Source organism: Rattus norvegicus, chromosome 6 (assembly GCF_036323735.1).
Source record: "Rattus norvegicus strain BN/NHsdMcwi chromosome 6, GRCr8, whole genome shotgun sequence".
In the NCBI taxonomy this organism is placed as follows: Eukaryota; Metazoa; Chordata; class Mammalia; order Rodentia; family Muridae; genus Rattus; species Rattus norvegicus.
Window position 1 is genome coordinate 52,149,945 of NC_086024.1, and position 15,895 is coordinate 52,165,839.

The 15,895-nt window shown below is 43.0% G+C and overlaps 1 protein-coding gene and 1 long non-coding RNA gene across 64 annotated transcripts in view; one reads left to right on the top strand and one right to left on the bottom strand.

Annotated features, from left to right (window-relative positions):
- The window catches only part of Myt1l (myelin transcription factor 1-like), a 398,973-nt gene that overhangs the window by 257,087 nt on the left and 125,991 nt on the right, over window positions 1-15,895 (top strand). For 35 of the 50 annotated variants that reach the window (XM_039111668.2, XM_063261464.1, XM_063261488.1 and 32 more), the window contains 3 exons: window positions 5,810-5,864; window positions 6,038-6,071; window positions 6,429-6,491. In XM_039111668.2, coding sequence (XP_038967596.1) covers window positions 5,810-5,864; window positions 6,038-6,071; window positions 6,429-6,491 — 152 coding nt within the window. The remainder of the gene's footprint in view (window positions 1-5,809; window positions 5,865-6,037; window positions 6,072-6,428; window positions 6,492-15,895) is intronic. The other 15 variants (XM_039111682.2, XM_063261482.1, XM_063261473.1 and 12 more) reach the window with 1 other exon arrangement.
- Window positions 1-15,895, bottom strand: part of LOC134479354 (uncharacterized) — a 155,782-nt gene that overhangs the window by 92,546 nt on the left and 47,341 nt on the right. Inside the window, exon 3 of one of the 14 annotated variants that reach the window (XR_010052576.1) lies at window positions 12,815-13,400. The exons of the other annotated variants lie outside the window; for them this stretch is intronic. This is a non-coding gene — a long non-coding RNA (uncharacterized LOC134479354). The remainder of the gene's footprint in view (window positions 1-12,814; window positions 13,401-15,895) is intronic. 14 annotated transcript variants of the gene reach the window in all.

A 15,895-nucleotide genomic window follows, 5' to 3' on the forward strand; every position in this document is an offset into this window, starting at 1 on the left:
GACTCAGCCATCTACTCTTGAGAACAATAATCCTCAGGGCTGAAGAAGACTTAGGTTTCCCCAGAAGATATGGTTGTCGGACTGTCCAGTCGTGAACCAGCTCAGACCACACTGGATCAAGAAAGTTGAATTCCATTCTGTGTGAATAGATACCATCAATAAGGGACAAAGACAGAACAAAAGATCAAGGTAGTGGGCTCAGTAGGATAGTGCATGCTACCCTGTGGGGATAACACCACTCAGCTCTGACTAGTGGTGACCAAGAAAAAGTCAGGAATCATCTCCTGAGCTCTTTGCTCAGGGTTTAGTCAGTATCCTCCCAGACAGTGAGCACTGGACCCCAAATGTACACGGCTGCTTCATTTCAGGGCAAGGCAGATATGCTATACATTTCCATCCTACTAATGACAAGAGGAAGAAGGATGGGAAGACAGACAGACAGATAGATAAACAGACAGAAGTTTTTTATTTTACCTCTTTCTTATCTATCTAATATTTTATTTCTATATGATGAGATTAAAGAGTAGACAAATTGAGTAATGGTATACTGGTGCTGGGAACCAGAAGCCCATTTCTCTCTCCTGACTTTCCTGTAACCTCTTGAACCTGTGCTATCTCTTATGTCACATGACTATCAGATCTAGATCCCCATACCCAATGTGCTCTCACAATTCAGTGTTCTAAATGAAGGTATGATGCTACTGCAGAGAGCCTCTTTCAATTGTTTTAGCAGTCCATCTCTGCATTTTGCAGGAGTGACCAGAGTGTATGATTTCTTTCTTGCTGACCTTCACAGATGGGTTTTATGATCCAAATTTCTGTGAGCCTGAGCAGAGTATGGGCACCTGTTCTGTTGTGGAGCTGCATGCATGGTCTGTTACCTAGGAGACAGCGACTTACAGAACAGGTGCTAGTGGGGCACACAGTTGCATCCTCACACCTCTTCTCCCCATAGTTTTGGCTTCTTCCTCACCATGTCTTCCATACAACTTGTTCTTTGCCCCTTCTCTAATCTGCCCTTCTAGTGTGGCTAATCAGCAGTGAAACAGATAGATTTAAATAGCAAGAGCTGAAGACAGGGTCAGCTCGTTGACAAAGTTGGTAACTGCTTCCTGAATAACTGCAGGATGATAAGGCAGGGTTAAGAAACAGCTGTGGGGTCTGATTCGAAGCCACCTACATCATGCTTATAATTCAGAAGCTCCTCTGGTCCTGTTCTACAAGGAGTACTATGGAGGGAAGCCAAGGTTCACATGTGGAGACATAGATAGCTTGGCTTCCACAATCACAGTGTCCAAAATGCAGCTTCTGGTCCACAGTTGTAACCTATAGGTAGTCTGTACAGAAACCAGCCTCCATAAGTTTCCACAGATTCCACGGACTGCATGAGAATATAATACCTTCAAAATACCACCTCTTTACTGAGGCCCAACCTGTGTCTTTTATTGGAAGAGCTAAGATCTCAGTAATAAGAAAAATCCTGATTCCAAATGTAAAGTTTATGTGCTATAAAATAAGTCACATGCTCTTACTTCAATACTTCATTCCTGATAGCTTCTGTTGGCACAAAACCACGTTCTTAAGCTCAAGACTTAAGTATAAAACCACTTAAAGTTCTTTTGAAAAATCTACCATTAGTTTAAAAATAAAGACTTAAAGGGGAAAAGGATGGATGCTAAAGTAGACCTTTCAGTGTGACTGTCCTAATGTAAATTGCTGAAAGGGACACTGGAGACCCAGGCAATGAGTGGGGTAAGCACATCCGATCACACAGGGGCAAAGCTGGGATATGGGATCACAGAGCCATCCTGGGGGCAGCTAAGGAAACTCCTGAAGCTTGAGCTAAAAGCCCCTGACATGTAAACAGTCCAGACTCTGGTTTTTGAGGATGGTACCCAAGGGGAGGGGTCACCAGAGGAAAACCAGCCACCTTCCCAAGATGGCAGGGAGTACAGGGAAGAGAGCCTGAAAAGAGTATGTGGGGAGCCTGCAGGAGTCGCTAGCCTGTGACCACACACTACTTGGTGGGATGTTAGAAAATGTCATGGCACCGTATGTGCATTATGCTCAATTTGAAGCATACCGTTGGCACTTGCTGAACATCTGTAAGGATAGAATGCAAACAAATTTAAAATGTTTCACCATGCAATTTCCTTAGCCAAATGGAAAGAAAGAGACACTCACCATTTATCTAGTGTTTGCTATATGTAGAATGTTGGGTTTGACATTTAAAAAATATATTTATCACTTAATCATCATCACAACAAATTTTGTTTGATAGAAAATAAAGCACATTCTAGAACTATCATTCCAACAGGGTTAGTGATGGATAAACGAACAGGACCAGATAAGAAGAGAGGAAAAGTAGAATTAACCTGTGATGATGGGGGGTTGGGTGGGGTGGGAGTTAGCCCAGAGCAAGTGAGGCCTTTCTGCATAGCTGGAGTAGTGTGATTACATGATAAGCAATTAGTGGGGAGATAGATGTCCATTTCCAGAGGCAGAACTGTTATTTGCAAAACAAACAAACAAACAAACAAACAAAAAATACAGAAAGGGACAGGCATGGTAGCACATATATTTAATCCAGCATATGGAAGAAGCCTGATCTACATAGTTCCAACCCAACCAGAGTTACATCACATGACTTTATCAATAATAATAATAATAATAGTAGTAGTAGTAGTAGTAGTAGCAGCAGCAGCAGCAGCAGCAGCAGCAGCAGCAACAACAACAACAACAACAACACAGAAAGGACTATAAATTAAAAAAAAAAAGAAAGCAGTGCTTCTTTGGCTACCTGGGCCATTAGATGAGGAAGCCAATGTTCCCATCCCATGCCATGAAAGAGCAGAGACTGCCATACCTCGGGCTAGACATTCTTTCCTGAACTACAGCCAGGAGCACCATAAATGCTGGTTTACTCACCAGATTGTGAATAATGTGCCAGAGAAAGTGATAGCTGTTCCCTTCTGAAATCAGGAACAGACCCTGTGGGTGGTAATCCTTAATGAACCCTACAGTATGACCTAGAGATTGCTGCATGTCCCATATCCTTCATCTGGAAAAATCCTCCTCCTATCCTGTTTTAACTGGAAACACCTGATTAACTTCAAACATCAGTTCCTCTGCCCTTCACCACAGGCTTTACTATCCCCAGATGAGAATATTTCTAAGCTCAATTTACCTTCATACTTATAGTGCAAATTTAAATTCCTTAAAGGACAGAATTTTAAAAGCCCCCTCCTCCAACTCTCTGTCACCTGGACAGTTTCACATGGTCTTAGAAGATACATTGTTGCATTTTCTCATTCTGTGGTGACCCCTAAATGTAAAATAATTACATTGCAACTTCATAATTAATTTTGCTACTGTCATGAATCATATTTCAAATATCTGATATGCAGGATATTTACTTTGTGACACCCCCCTCAAATGGGCTGCAATCCACAGGCTGAGAACCTCTGCCCTAGAGGAAATTCAGAACTTACTACTTCAATATTCCTTATTTTGTCTTCCATGAAGTCAACAATAAAGATGACTGACACATAAGTGATGATAAGTGATACAGGTTTATAATCTATGCTGTTACAATTTCATATCAACTATTTTCTATGCATCTACATTTCCACTGTTTGAATTATATGACTTCCTACTAATAAAGTAACTGAATGTGAAAAGAAGAGGAGACGTTGTTTGTACCTCACCACAGGCTTTATTTACTTGTCTCATGGGTCCAGGACAGCTTTGTTAAAAATTTGGCTGTATTTTGAAATCTCATGTTAAAGAGCAATTTACAGACTTTGTGTGTCTGTACCTTTGGGTGCTATTTAAACTACAGTCAGTATTCAGATATTTAATGCTCAGGCAATAACTGGACAGAGACCATGGTAGTATGAGCCCCAAAAGATTCCCATAAAACTCCTGTACCACATGCAGACCCCTCATCAATCTCTTTGGTGCCTGTACTTTATCCCCTACCCCCCAGTTATGTCCTAGTAAGGGACCAGTTCACAAGGTTAGTTGGGACAGCATCCCAGCCTGGCTTATCTAGGTAATCATGTAAGTCCTCTTAATCTCTTTTTAACCATCTTCTAAGGCTGCAGCTAAGTCACTCTTTCCTCCATAATATTTCTAGGAATTACCCTTTCATGTTACCGTGGCCTCTGGCTAGCTGTGCCCACCTTACCCCTCCTGGCCTCACAGTGTTCCTTCAAGTGCCATTCTTCCTCTTTGATTTGTGAGTTGTTTCTTTCAATACGCTGTCTGTCCTTTGTTACCGCTGGACCTGCAGTTTCTCAGAGAATGGCTTTATCCATCCATCCATCCATCCTCCCACCTACCCATCTATATCCACCCTTACACAACCTTTCAAATACCTTTGTGTAGAGATGAGTTACAGGAGCTTTCCATGCTTGAATACATGAGTCCTGTGTCCAACATCATTCCATGAACATGTACTTTCCATGAGCTCTTCCTTTCTTAAGCTATCCTTCATTTACTCAATTGGGTGTGACAAGTCTCACGAATAGATACTAAATTCACTGAATGAGCTTATGTTTCTTATTATATGAGGTACTCTGGTGCCACCACATTATATCCATAGAGAATAAGTGCAGACACTTCCAGTTGGAGTAAAGGGCACATATACACATTAAGCTATGCTGCTCCAAGACTATGCATATCTGTTGGGTGCTTTACTCTAACATGTCTTTGTAGCTCTTTCCATGGAGTAAGTGGCTTTGATTCATGGGACATTGGACAACACATGGAATATGTCGTAATGTCCCCATCTTCTACCCAGGAATTTAGCCCATCCCTACTGGGGATGGCAAAGAAATTACAGACAGAATTGACAAATGATCATCCAGTAATCTGAGAGGTGTTTTTACTTTTTGTATTTTATTGTGACTGTCTTTTATCGGCATCTCTGTTTTACTGAGTAGAATCCAATACATACCTATTGGAGGAATATATATTCATGTCTAAGATCTTCGCATATTGTGGGAATATTTGGTGAATAAGATAATAGAAAACATTCACCTTGTGGTTTAAAGGGAACATTTATAGCAGGAATGGCTTCCCACCATGAGTTCAGAACTTGAGGGTTTTCACCAATAAAAGAAATACCATAAAGTATGTATCTTCCTTACAAGATTGGCACAAGGGTCTACTAAAGTAGAATGTGGACATTTAATATGACTAAGGACTAATCAGAAAGGAGAAAGGCTAACACAATGTCACTCATGCTCTGAGGGGCTTTTCTTCCATGCCAAATATCATGCACATAGTGTGTTCTCTGTCACAGGCACAGGTCTTTGTAACTGAAAGAACCAGGACAATTTAGATTGGACAACATGGAAATGAAGCCCCAATGGTATGAATGACATTATGCTCACCTCTCTTTTCTCTAAACTCTGTATCATGTTAATCCAGCCATCTGTAAGAATTCTTGTAAACATAATGGGTGTCATCTTTGTTCTTGGTACAAAATATAATGCAGACACCCACAAGTGTCCTAATCAAATCAAGAGGAGCGTTGGATCCCTGAAGATCCATCCAAATCTGTGACTAGAGAGTCCAGAAGCTTAGTGGTTCCAAGATCCATGTTCCCTTGTTATTCCTACATGAACACTCTTAAGACTGGGCAGCCCTTGCTTACCCATGCTGCCCTATAGATGCTTTCCTTTATAAAGCTAAACAGGAGTAAGGGCCTATGACTACAATGACAGTGACAGTCAGAAGTTCCACACACAGCATTCTGAATTCATTGGACAAGGGCACTGACCATCTAAAAATCTATTCTCAGATGGACGTGGACGCTGAGGAGAAGCGCCATCGCACACGGTCCAAAGGGGTTCGAGGTAAGTCTGCATTCCCCCATGTCCCTGAGGCTGGCTAGGTAGCCCTCCCCCTGAAGAACTGCTGTAGCAGTTCACTCTGATGCCCCACACCACTGACCTTTTGGTAATTTTCCATGGAAGGAGAGTACCTGTGACACACGATAAATTTTTATCTGTTTTTCATCTTTCTGCAGTTCCTGTGGAGCCAGCCATACAAGAGCTGTTCAGGTTAGTGCTTTGTGGGTGGAAGGCATCCTTAGCAGCAGCTTAGAAAACTCACCGCTGAATGGGGCACTGAATTCAAACATTCATGGGCAGCTTACTCACAGCCTGATACAGTGATGAGACCAGTTCCCCTGAAACTGCTGATCAAAGACATCCTCCTTTGGTCGTCTCTCTCATCTCTGTCTGTCTGTCTCTGTCTGGAGGTCTGTCTCTGTCTGCTTCTCTCTGCCTCCTCTCTCTCTCTCTCTCTCTCTCTCTCTCTCTCTCTCTCTCTCTCTCTCTCTCTCTCCCCTCCCATCACCATCAGTGCCCACCCACAGAATCCCATTCAGCTATATAATGAGCTCTTTCCTATTGCAGCTGTCCCACTCCAGGCTGCGACGGCAGCGGTCATGTCAGTGGCAAATATGCACGACACAGAAGGTAATGCCTGCCTTTTCCCCAATGTGCTGTCTAAGATGGCTTGTTTAGAGACCCCATGCAAGTGAAGACATGTGGGTAGGTGTTCAGGGATATGATGCATGCCATCCTTGTCTTCTTTTCTCTCACTTCTCCATGTCCTTCCATCTCCTATACAGTTCTCAAAGCTTAAGCCACTCTGCACCACGATGTTGACAGTATAAAAATTGGCACAAATTATGCTGAGTCTCACGTTCTCACCTACAAGCCCATGTTCAGCACACAAAAGGCTTGGGGCTTCCGACAATTCATGAGGAACTCTTATCCCTGTCTCTTCATTTCTCCCTCCATGAGTTGAGGATGGTGAACCTCGGAAGTTAAATTAACACAGGACCTGCTGAGCTTTCTGTAGTAACTCTGGTCCCACCATCTAAGAGACCTTCTGCTGGGACACACAGACCGAAATGGAACCCAGACAAATGCAGTGATTGCTTCCACAGGCTTCGAAAGTTAGAACAGATCACACTCATAGTCCTGGGAACAGATAGATGGTCCTGTTACTCTCACAAAAATTGGGGTTTCGCATCCCTAATGGCAAAGGATATCAAAAACATGTAGAAGAAGGGTAGCTAAAAATTCACCAGGGCAAGAGCACTTTACATACCCCTGAGGTCATCTGTCACACTCACATTTGCTTCACGTCTGCTTTGATAGTGTGACAGCCCCAGACACGGTAGGTAAGGAGCGTTTGCTAGTGGTAATTCTCACTAATTTTCAAAAGTCAACTTGTAAGGACTAAGGTCATCCTTTTCTACAAACTTTCCATGGCCAGACTGACATCATCAGAATTGAGGGCTGCTGGGGACACTCAGGATGACCTCTCTTTCCTCCTCTTTCTCTGTTTCCTCTCCAGTGAATTCATTTGGGGGTGAAATCAAGCTATTACTTTAACTGTCACTTTGCAAAAGAAAAAAATCAAAGAAAAATGTATGCATCTTCCCCAGATCTCCATGCCTCCATGCTGCCACAGAAGGACAGACACATGGGATTGCTTAATGAGCACCCATCATGACATCGCTGTCTGGCCTCCCCCATGACATACCAAAGGACACATGGGCCACTTTTCTCTAGGAATTTTGTTTTCAATTATTAAGTTTAATGTGTTATATTACTATTCACCCAATATAAAATGATAAGTTGCTGAATTAGGCAATGAAGTGGGTAACTAAGATATAAACATTGCTTTGTGGAGAAGTACACATGTAAGGTCTCAGTATGTGTGCTTAAAGACTGCGTTGTGTGCTCAACAGAAAAAAAAGTTGGCAAACTGTGGGTAGCACAGATTCTCCTAATCATCTCCTTATCGATGATATTTAGTGTTTATCATGCTGTTATGAAAAGAAATTATTACATTTGGTTACACAAATTTTAACTTGGATTGTGCTAGATATCATTTCATGGTCAGAGTTTTGGAAAGAGAGGAGGAGGATAAGAGAGGAAAGAAAGAAAGAAAGAAAGAAAGAAAGAAAGGAAGGAAGGAAGGAAGGAAGGGAGGAAGAAAGAGAAGGAAGGAGGGAAGGAAGGAAGAAAGAGAAGGAAGGAGGGAAGGGAGGGAGAAAGATCTTAAAGATTATTTTGATTCGCAAATCTTAAGGAATGATTGTTATATTCTGTGAAACAAGTAATCTGTGCGTGTCAGTTCTGTTGTGCCCTCTCACAGCATGGCCACAGTGATAACCAATCAAGTCAGCGTGACTAGCTCTCTCTTTTCCTACCATCTCTATCACATATTCAGACTCTTCTTAAGGTGATTTCCCATAAGATGTGGGTTGACATGGCCAGGAGCGATGTGTACTCACAGCTTCCATGAGCTATTTCTCTGTTTACACATGGCTTCTGAGGGGGACCTGAAGGCAATTTGGGCCTCCTATTCCATTTCAAAGTTGATCCTGGCATGAACCAGGTAGACTGTGAGGAAAGACACAGAACTGTGTCAGGTAGAAAATTTCCCCACAAGCCTGATCGCATAGAAATGGTGGTGCTATTTTATCCTGACTCATTCCCTCCTGTTTGGGGAGAAAAGCTCACCAGAAGGTACACAAGTAGTCTGGTAGGGGTGGAAACAAATGGCTCCAGTGTGGAGACTTGGATTCTGGCTTCTTCTGTACCACTGATGACCTGAAGCCTCAGGACAGGGATTTGGGTGGCTGGCCTCCATGGTCCACAGGGCACTGTGAGAACTGCTGAGCAAAGCTCAGAGATAATATATTTTAACATCTTAGGGCTGCTGGTATGTCAATTTTAGAAGATTTTGGTCATGTCTAGCTTTGAATTTTCTGGTTTTAAAATAACTACTGTCTGCAGTATTTCCTTCTCCTGAGACATGCTGGTTCTCATTGCAACTGCACACAGTCCACCAGGGCAGTTGTGGTATTAGTGTCTGGTGCTCATGTCTGATGTGACTTAGACACTGCATGTGCAGGGGTAGAGAGACATGGGAGCCACAGCCTGGTTAGGTAGAATTCCCTGGCTTTTCAATCCTTTTAGCAATGTATGTCTTGTCAAATGTATTCTCCTGAAGGCTGTAATTTCAACTCACTTCTATGTCTCTTTAGTCCACCGTGATATTGAAATGTCTCTTTGAACAAGCACAAAATGATTTGAGGTAGATGTGGGAAGTCCATTTTTTAAAAAAATAAATAAATATCTAAGGGAAATAATTACCTATGGTAAAATGGTGCCTATGGTATTCTCCTTTATTTTAATTAAGGAAATCCCTAAGAAAATCAATGCTTTTTCACCATTTCAGTTTGCTGTTCCTGTGCTCTTTGAACACATTAGGTGACATTCTGAGTACTAGTCAGTCCCTTTGAAGGTGCTACACCTGTCTGTTGAAGCAGATAGCAAAGATGGGTATCCTGGGATGATGAAAAAAGGGTGTGGATTTCAGAGAAAAGGGTAAAAGAGAAGAACCAACTACTAGGTAAAACCTGGGAAAGGAGACAGTAAGTTGAGAAAATGATCTACAATTTAATATTTAGAATTAAATGTTGTGGTCAGAATAAGATTATAATATTCACTTAGAGATATTTCACATCAATTCCTATACTGTGTCTTAACAAAAAAGATAAACTCCTTATACGTATTTGTTTCTGTTGTACCTCATAGCAATCCATGGTCTCTAGTAGACCTGTGTCCAACTGCACAATTAAGTGGTAAATTGAAAACTAAGCCAATACTACATACAAAGGGAATAGAAGCATAGTTTGTCAGGATGCAGGATATGCCATGGTTCATGCAGTACACATGGTTCATGAGTCAGGATGAGTCTCCTGGCAGCCAAGGCAAAAATGAGAAAGATGAATGAAAGACTCCCAGGTGTCTGACAGATGCCTTGCATTGGTTCTTCTGAGCAACATCCTCTTGGCACTGAGCACAAGTGTTATCTGGACATTGGATTGCTGACAACAGGGGGTCAAGCCCAGCTGACATTTTAGTGCCCCTGTCAGATAATTTGGGCTTGGCTTCTCAGAACACTAACATAGAACACATAGTGACCTAGCTGTGAATATGACAAAGCCATGCATGCAGGGATGGGACCTAACAAAGCATGCACTGAGGACTGGAGGTAGTTCTTATATTCTTAACCTCTGGCCTACTGTGCCTCCTTTTGTCACCTACACTGTCACACTGTGTGTAGCTACCTGTGTGCAGCTACCCTGCTCCTATAATACTATAATACTTCCTAAAGGTGCCAAGAGAAAGTGAAGACACTTGAGAATCCTTAATGTGTGGTCCAATTGGAGTTTCACTTCTTAGACATGTACAGAACCCTCAGTCATTCTGAGTTCCTGAAGTCTTAGGTCCCAGAATCTGGCTGCCACTGTATTTTCTACCCAACATGCCCAAGCTGGCTTGTAGGACTTGTGGGCATTTAAAATGCCAAAGACTAGGTCTTCCTTGCATGCCAGCAGGTATGTTTTAATGAACAGGTAATAGGGGTAATGTAATTCACCAATATGACATTCAACAAGTTGCTTTCTCCTGACCTCACCAAGCAGGTGAGGACCAAGGACTTAGCAAGTGGTGCACTGTGAGCAACTCTGCAGTTGTAGAAGGCCCTGCATAGGCTTTAGAAGATCCTATCAGTGGTCAGGCACAGGGTGAAACCTGTCTTTGGACACTGCTGGTGTCCTCCCCCAAACTGAAAGCCTGGGTGGCAGACAAATGAAAGAAATCAGTGCCAGCCTGGGTTGTGTGAGGGTGGCCCAGCTGCCTCATCAGGGGGCTCTGTCATTCATCTGCAGTGTTTATGAACCATCCCTGAGACACAAGCTATGAAGCCAAATGTCAAACAATTCCCACAGAAATCTACTATTCATCCTTTTAAAAAAATCCCTATTACTTTATTTGTATTAACATCGTTTTAATTTTCCCAAGAAATTTTTGAAATAATATTTACTACAGACTGATATTAAATACTATATAAGAATTAGAATTTTAACTTTACTCACAAAAATGTTACATATATATGCTTGAAATGAATTAGATTTGCTTGTGTCTAAATGGTTTCTATAAAAGCTTCCTGTATACCCTGGGGTGGAGAGTAAGGGGCTCACGGCCTGGACATTTGCTACCTGTGTGTTTCATGAGCCTTCTGGACTGATTTGAAAGTTAACCAATTTCATTTACACTGAACTCTTTACTGAGATTTTGTTTAAATGAGTTATTAGTGAAGCATGGGTTCCTGCTTAACTTATTAGTTAAGCATAACTCAGGCTTGTAGTCTCTGAGCACTTCACAAGCACTCTGAAGTTAGGGGAAGAGAACAGCTATATTTCAGCCCTCGCCAATTTAGCAAACACTAAGCTAAATCTTTCAGTTCACATTTTTAAATTTACAAGCTTCAAATGGTAGCTTTTCTTTTTTTATTAGGAAATTAGTGGATCCTCTCTAGCTTGTTGTGCGTACTCCTTGTTCAAATTCTCTTCCATTTCACGCACCTTTCCACCCACCAGCGTGATTGCCAGGGCAGCCGGTGGGTGAATAATTGCCTGTCTACACAGGAGCTTGCTTGGGAGCTAAAGTGGAGGGCTGGCTTCCTGATGTATGCATGCCTCATTTGGATTCTGCCAACAGCCTCGGGGTGATATTATTCATGCCTTGACAGAGAGCACTCACTAAAAGCTTTGGAACCCAGCCAGGTACTGGCTGAGAGATAGGGGAGCATTGCAGCTTGCAACTGAGAGGAGCATCCATAATCCAAAAAAAAGGGGGGGGGAGAAAGAAAGAGAAGGAGGAAGGAACAGAGAGCCCCTCTGCCATCCTCTTTGCTTTCCCTGGCTTCATGTAGATAGAAATTTCATTTGCATTGAAATAAAACACCCTAAAAATAATTGCATTTTTTCCCAACCACGCTTGAAAGTTTAACACAATTTTCCACGTTTAATTGCAAAGCTGATTTTAATTAGTAAGGCCCCGCATGTGAAAAATGAAGATCCACTTGGGTGCATGGATACATTGCAGCGTCTGCCGGATGTTCTAATTAACGATGGGGCTGCCTTGCAGCAGGGCGCGCCATGGGATGTTTATAAGGGATTCAGAGCACACAGCCACCTAGCCAGCCTATCTGTGTTTACTCCCCTCCGTTCTTTATGAGGCATCATTGTGCCTGCCGTCACCTCATCCATAAGCTTTATGGCATGCCTGTCCTTTTTACTGTTTGTCACCGATTCCGTAAATCACGAATTAGGACATACATATTTTAACATTAATTTGAGGGCAGACCACAGCAGTGCAGAGAGAGAAAAGAGTGTGGAGACCTAGGGATTTATTTGGGTGAAGTCGCTGTCCCTGACCACTGCTACTCTGGGGCCGCACTGTGAGTTGTGTGTGCAGATATATTTGGGCACCGTCATTTTGGACTGTGCTAGCAGTTAACCTTTATTATTACAGTAAATCTCTATCTTAAAAAGTCTCTCGGTCATTTTCCTAAGAAACTAGTCAGCCTGCTGCTGTCTGCCACACATCTGGCCCCTGCCTCCTTTGTGACCAGTGGATTTGATACACAAAAGAAACATAATATGTTAATACGTTTACATGTATTCTTGATGTTTGACTATATATACATATATACATACATATATATATATAGTCTAATAATTTTATATTCAAAGAGAAGGACCATAAATATTCTCAGATAAGAAGCTCAAGTCCTGGCGATGGCTCTAAGGGCTATGATCTGAATATGTCAAGTCTGGATTAAGCAATTACCTCATCCTGACATCTTTTTTGATGACCAGACACATATGAACTTAACCACTTTGGAACATTAGCAGAATGTATACCAGAAATAGATATGTAGTGTGGCTGGTGCTGGTGCTGGTGCTGGTCCTGGTGCTGGTGCTGGTGCTGGTCCTGGTGCTGACACTGAGCCAACAAAAGGTCACTCTTAAATTCATCCGTGTAGGAATGATAGGAGACAGCAGGTACTTCTTATGTTTCAATATGCCCAGAGATAACTCTGCAGAGTAGTGGCTTGCTTATAGGCAGGTGTCAGAGGCGCTGGCCCAGCTGTGCAGTACGGAAGAGTATCCTTCAGGTCCTCAGTGTTGTGACTCCAGCCAGTTCTCACCTGAGAAGTGGCCTCTGCTGACAACGGCATTCTTATGACTGGCAGTGTGACTCTGAGGACTGGGTTGGGGGCTGCATTGAAAAGAGGTTTCTGGGAACATCTTCTCAGGGACATGTGTCCTTATTTGTTAGAGAGGGGAGGAGATGGAGATGAGGCATGGTGAGGTGTAAGAATTCAGGCTTCCTGTCAGGCGGATTTACGATGACTCTGATGATTGCTCCATGAATGGTAGATTCAGCGTTTTCCATCAATATCTAGTCCAGTTCATGTTGCTGTTACAAAATGCCATCGGCTGGACTCTGTGACAGAAAAGGTTTTGTTGATTGACCTTGTATGTAGGAGCCTGAAATGCAGCCCTTACTATGTTAGGAAAGGAGAGGGTGGAGGGGACTCAGCAGTTCAGTAACTAATCCAAGCTCTCCAACCCTAAGCCAAAAGGGCCGTGTCCTATGTGGCTATGTCCCCATGATGATACTTTTCCTATAAGGTCTATCATCTTAAAGGCATCATCACCTCCCTATCACAATGCACCAAGTGTAGGGGAAGCTATGCACAAGCTATCACACACACACTGAAGATTTTCATGGAAACTGGTATTAGGAGTGCTGCCTTCTTGTTCCTTACATCCATGTGTCTGTAGTGCAACTGCCATCATTTATATTCTCACAGAGGAAATGGAGGAGTAATTGGAGGTGCCACCTAGACTCTTAACTCTCAGAAACCTGTTATGTATTCTCTGTGCCTTACAAGGCCAGTGTGTCCAAAAGTTCCTACCAAATTATGGTTAGAAAACAAACTTTGGGGAGGAGAGATGGCTCAGCTATTAAGGGATAGGCTCACAACCAGAAATATATAAGAAAACAAACTTCAAAGTTAGAAAGAAAAAAAATAACCTTGAAAGGAAGCAAGGCTTCCTGACTGTACACTGCCTTCATCCACTGAGACTTCAGTATTCTGTGTGGCTTTAGATGTTACCAGGTACACACACTAGCTTATAGGATCCATCATCAACCCACCTGATGACACAGATGTAAAGATAAATCCACACCAAGGGGCCACTACTCCTGCCTCCAACTCTTTCCAATCTCCTATAACCATCTCACATACAGTGCAGAAAGAAGGCTCTAGCTGTCCCAGATTCTGGAGCACTTCTGGGACACTGACAGCTGCATTTTTATCCCTAGGGATCCACTGGATCGCATGATCTTCTGGAACCATTTCAGATGGGAGCAGAGTAACCATAACCACCTAACCCAGCTATGAAGCTGGTGTGTGTGTGTGTGTGTGTGTGTGTGTGTGTGTGTGTGTGTGTGTGTGTGTGTGAGAGAGAGAGAGAGAGAGAGAGAGAGAGAGAGAGAGAGAGATTTTCCTTGAAGTCAGAACCTCAGCATAGCCTAGAGCCTCTGAACCTCTGAGAAGGCAAGCTTGGCCTACCAAGACCTGCTGTACCGGAAACTGTGGGTAGGGCTCGGCCATCTGAGCTTCGGTGTCCGAATAACTCTGTTGCTCTGAGTTTGACAATGACCAAAAGACCATGATTGACCAAACAGTCTCTGCAGAAAAGAAAATGGGGATATAGAAAAGGGAAGGCAGCCTATAAAGCTCAGAAGGTTTTCAGTGTGGACCAACTCAAACCAAAGCCACCAAGTAGGATGCCCTAACAAAGACCCACCCAAGCTACCTCACCATCCATCCAATCCTGATCTAATCTGAGGTTGAACAGGGAATGAAGATTCAAGTCCTCACTCCCTGATACAAAGAATATATACGATAAGAACTCACACTTCAACTACCACCAACCCTGTACAAATGGGGTGAACAACCCTGCTCTGATAGTCACAGAATGTACAGCACACCCAGTGTCCCCAGTCTGCCCCAGCATCACTACCCAGTATCACTTCTCCAAGAAAGACACATACAGTAGCGACCAGGATGGTGACTTTGACTGTCAGTGGTGGAGATTATTCTTTGATTTATACCACAGATGCATTGTGTATCTGAGTACTGACAAATAGTCTACAAAATGTGGCTTCTCCCTGTGGGAGGAGAGGGTAACAATTTTCAGGGAGGCACAGGACATGGGACAAGTACTTTTTCAGGGTGAGCCATTCCTTGCTACCTCAGGTTCTACAGGGCCAACCCCATACGCTGAGATCCCAAAGGTCTTCTGGACACCTCCATTTGTATACAGCTATGTCTACTGCTCCACAGAGCCAGGGGATAACAACAGAAAGGCATCGAGATGGAGGGTAATCAGGATACATGCTGCAAACCATGGAAAACCTTCAGCATTCTTTTCTTCCTCACTGAGAACGGACCAGTGTTGTCTCTGGAGCTTCCACTGCTCTGAATGCATTGGGATAAGCCATCCTCTCTCCTGTGGAGTGCTCACAGTACCACTGTAATTTCTGCAACTCTGCTCCTGTCTTCCACGGCTCACACTGCAGGGTTGTACACAGTGGCTAAGGCTATATGGATAACACCAAAGGATGCTGCCTGTACAAAAGGATTCATTTCCTTAGACTCCAGGGAGGATGGAGCAGGGGCACACAAACCTCTTAGATACAATTCTTCCCATTAATAATTCATCTCGCTGCACTCTTGCCTACTTTTTATCAGCCAGGCCAATCAGATGGCTTGTTGTACTCTAAATGACTCCTTAGCTCCCAGCTGGCATGACAAAGGTTGCAGGAGAACAGGGGAGCCTGAGTATCACATTTTCCCTTACAAAAGCAGAGGGGTCCTGTGCTCACCAATCTCACCAAGAAAAGGAATTGGGAAATGATGTACAACT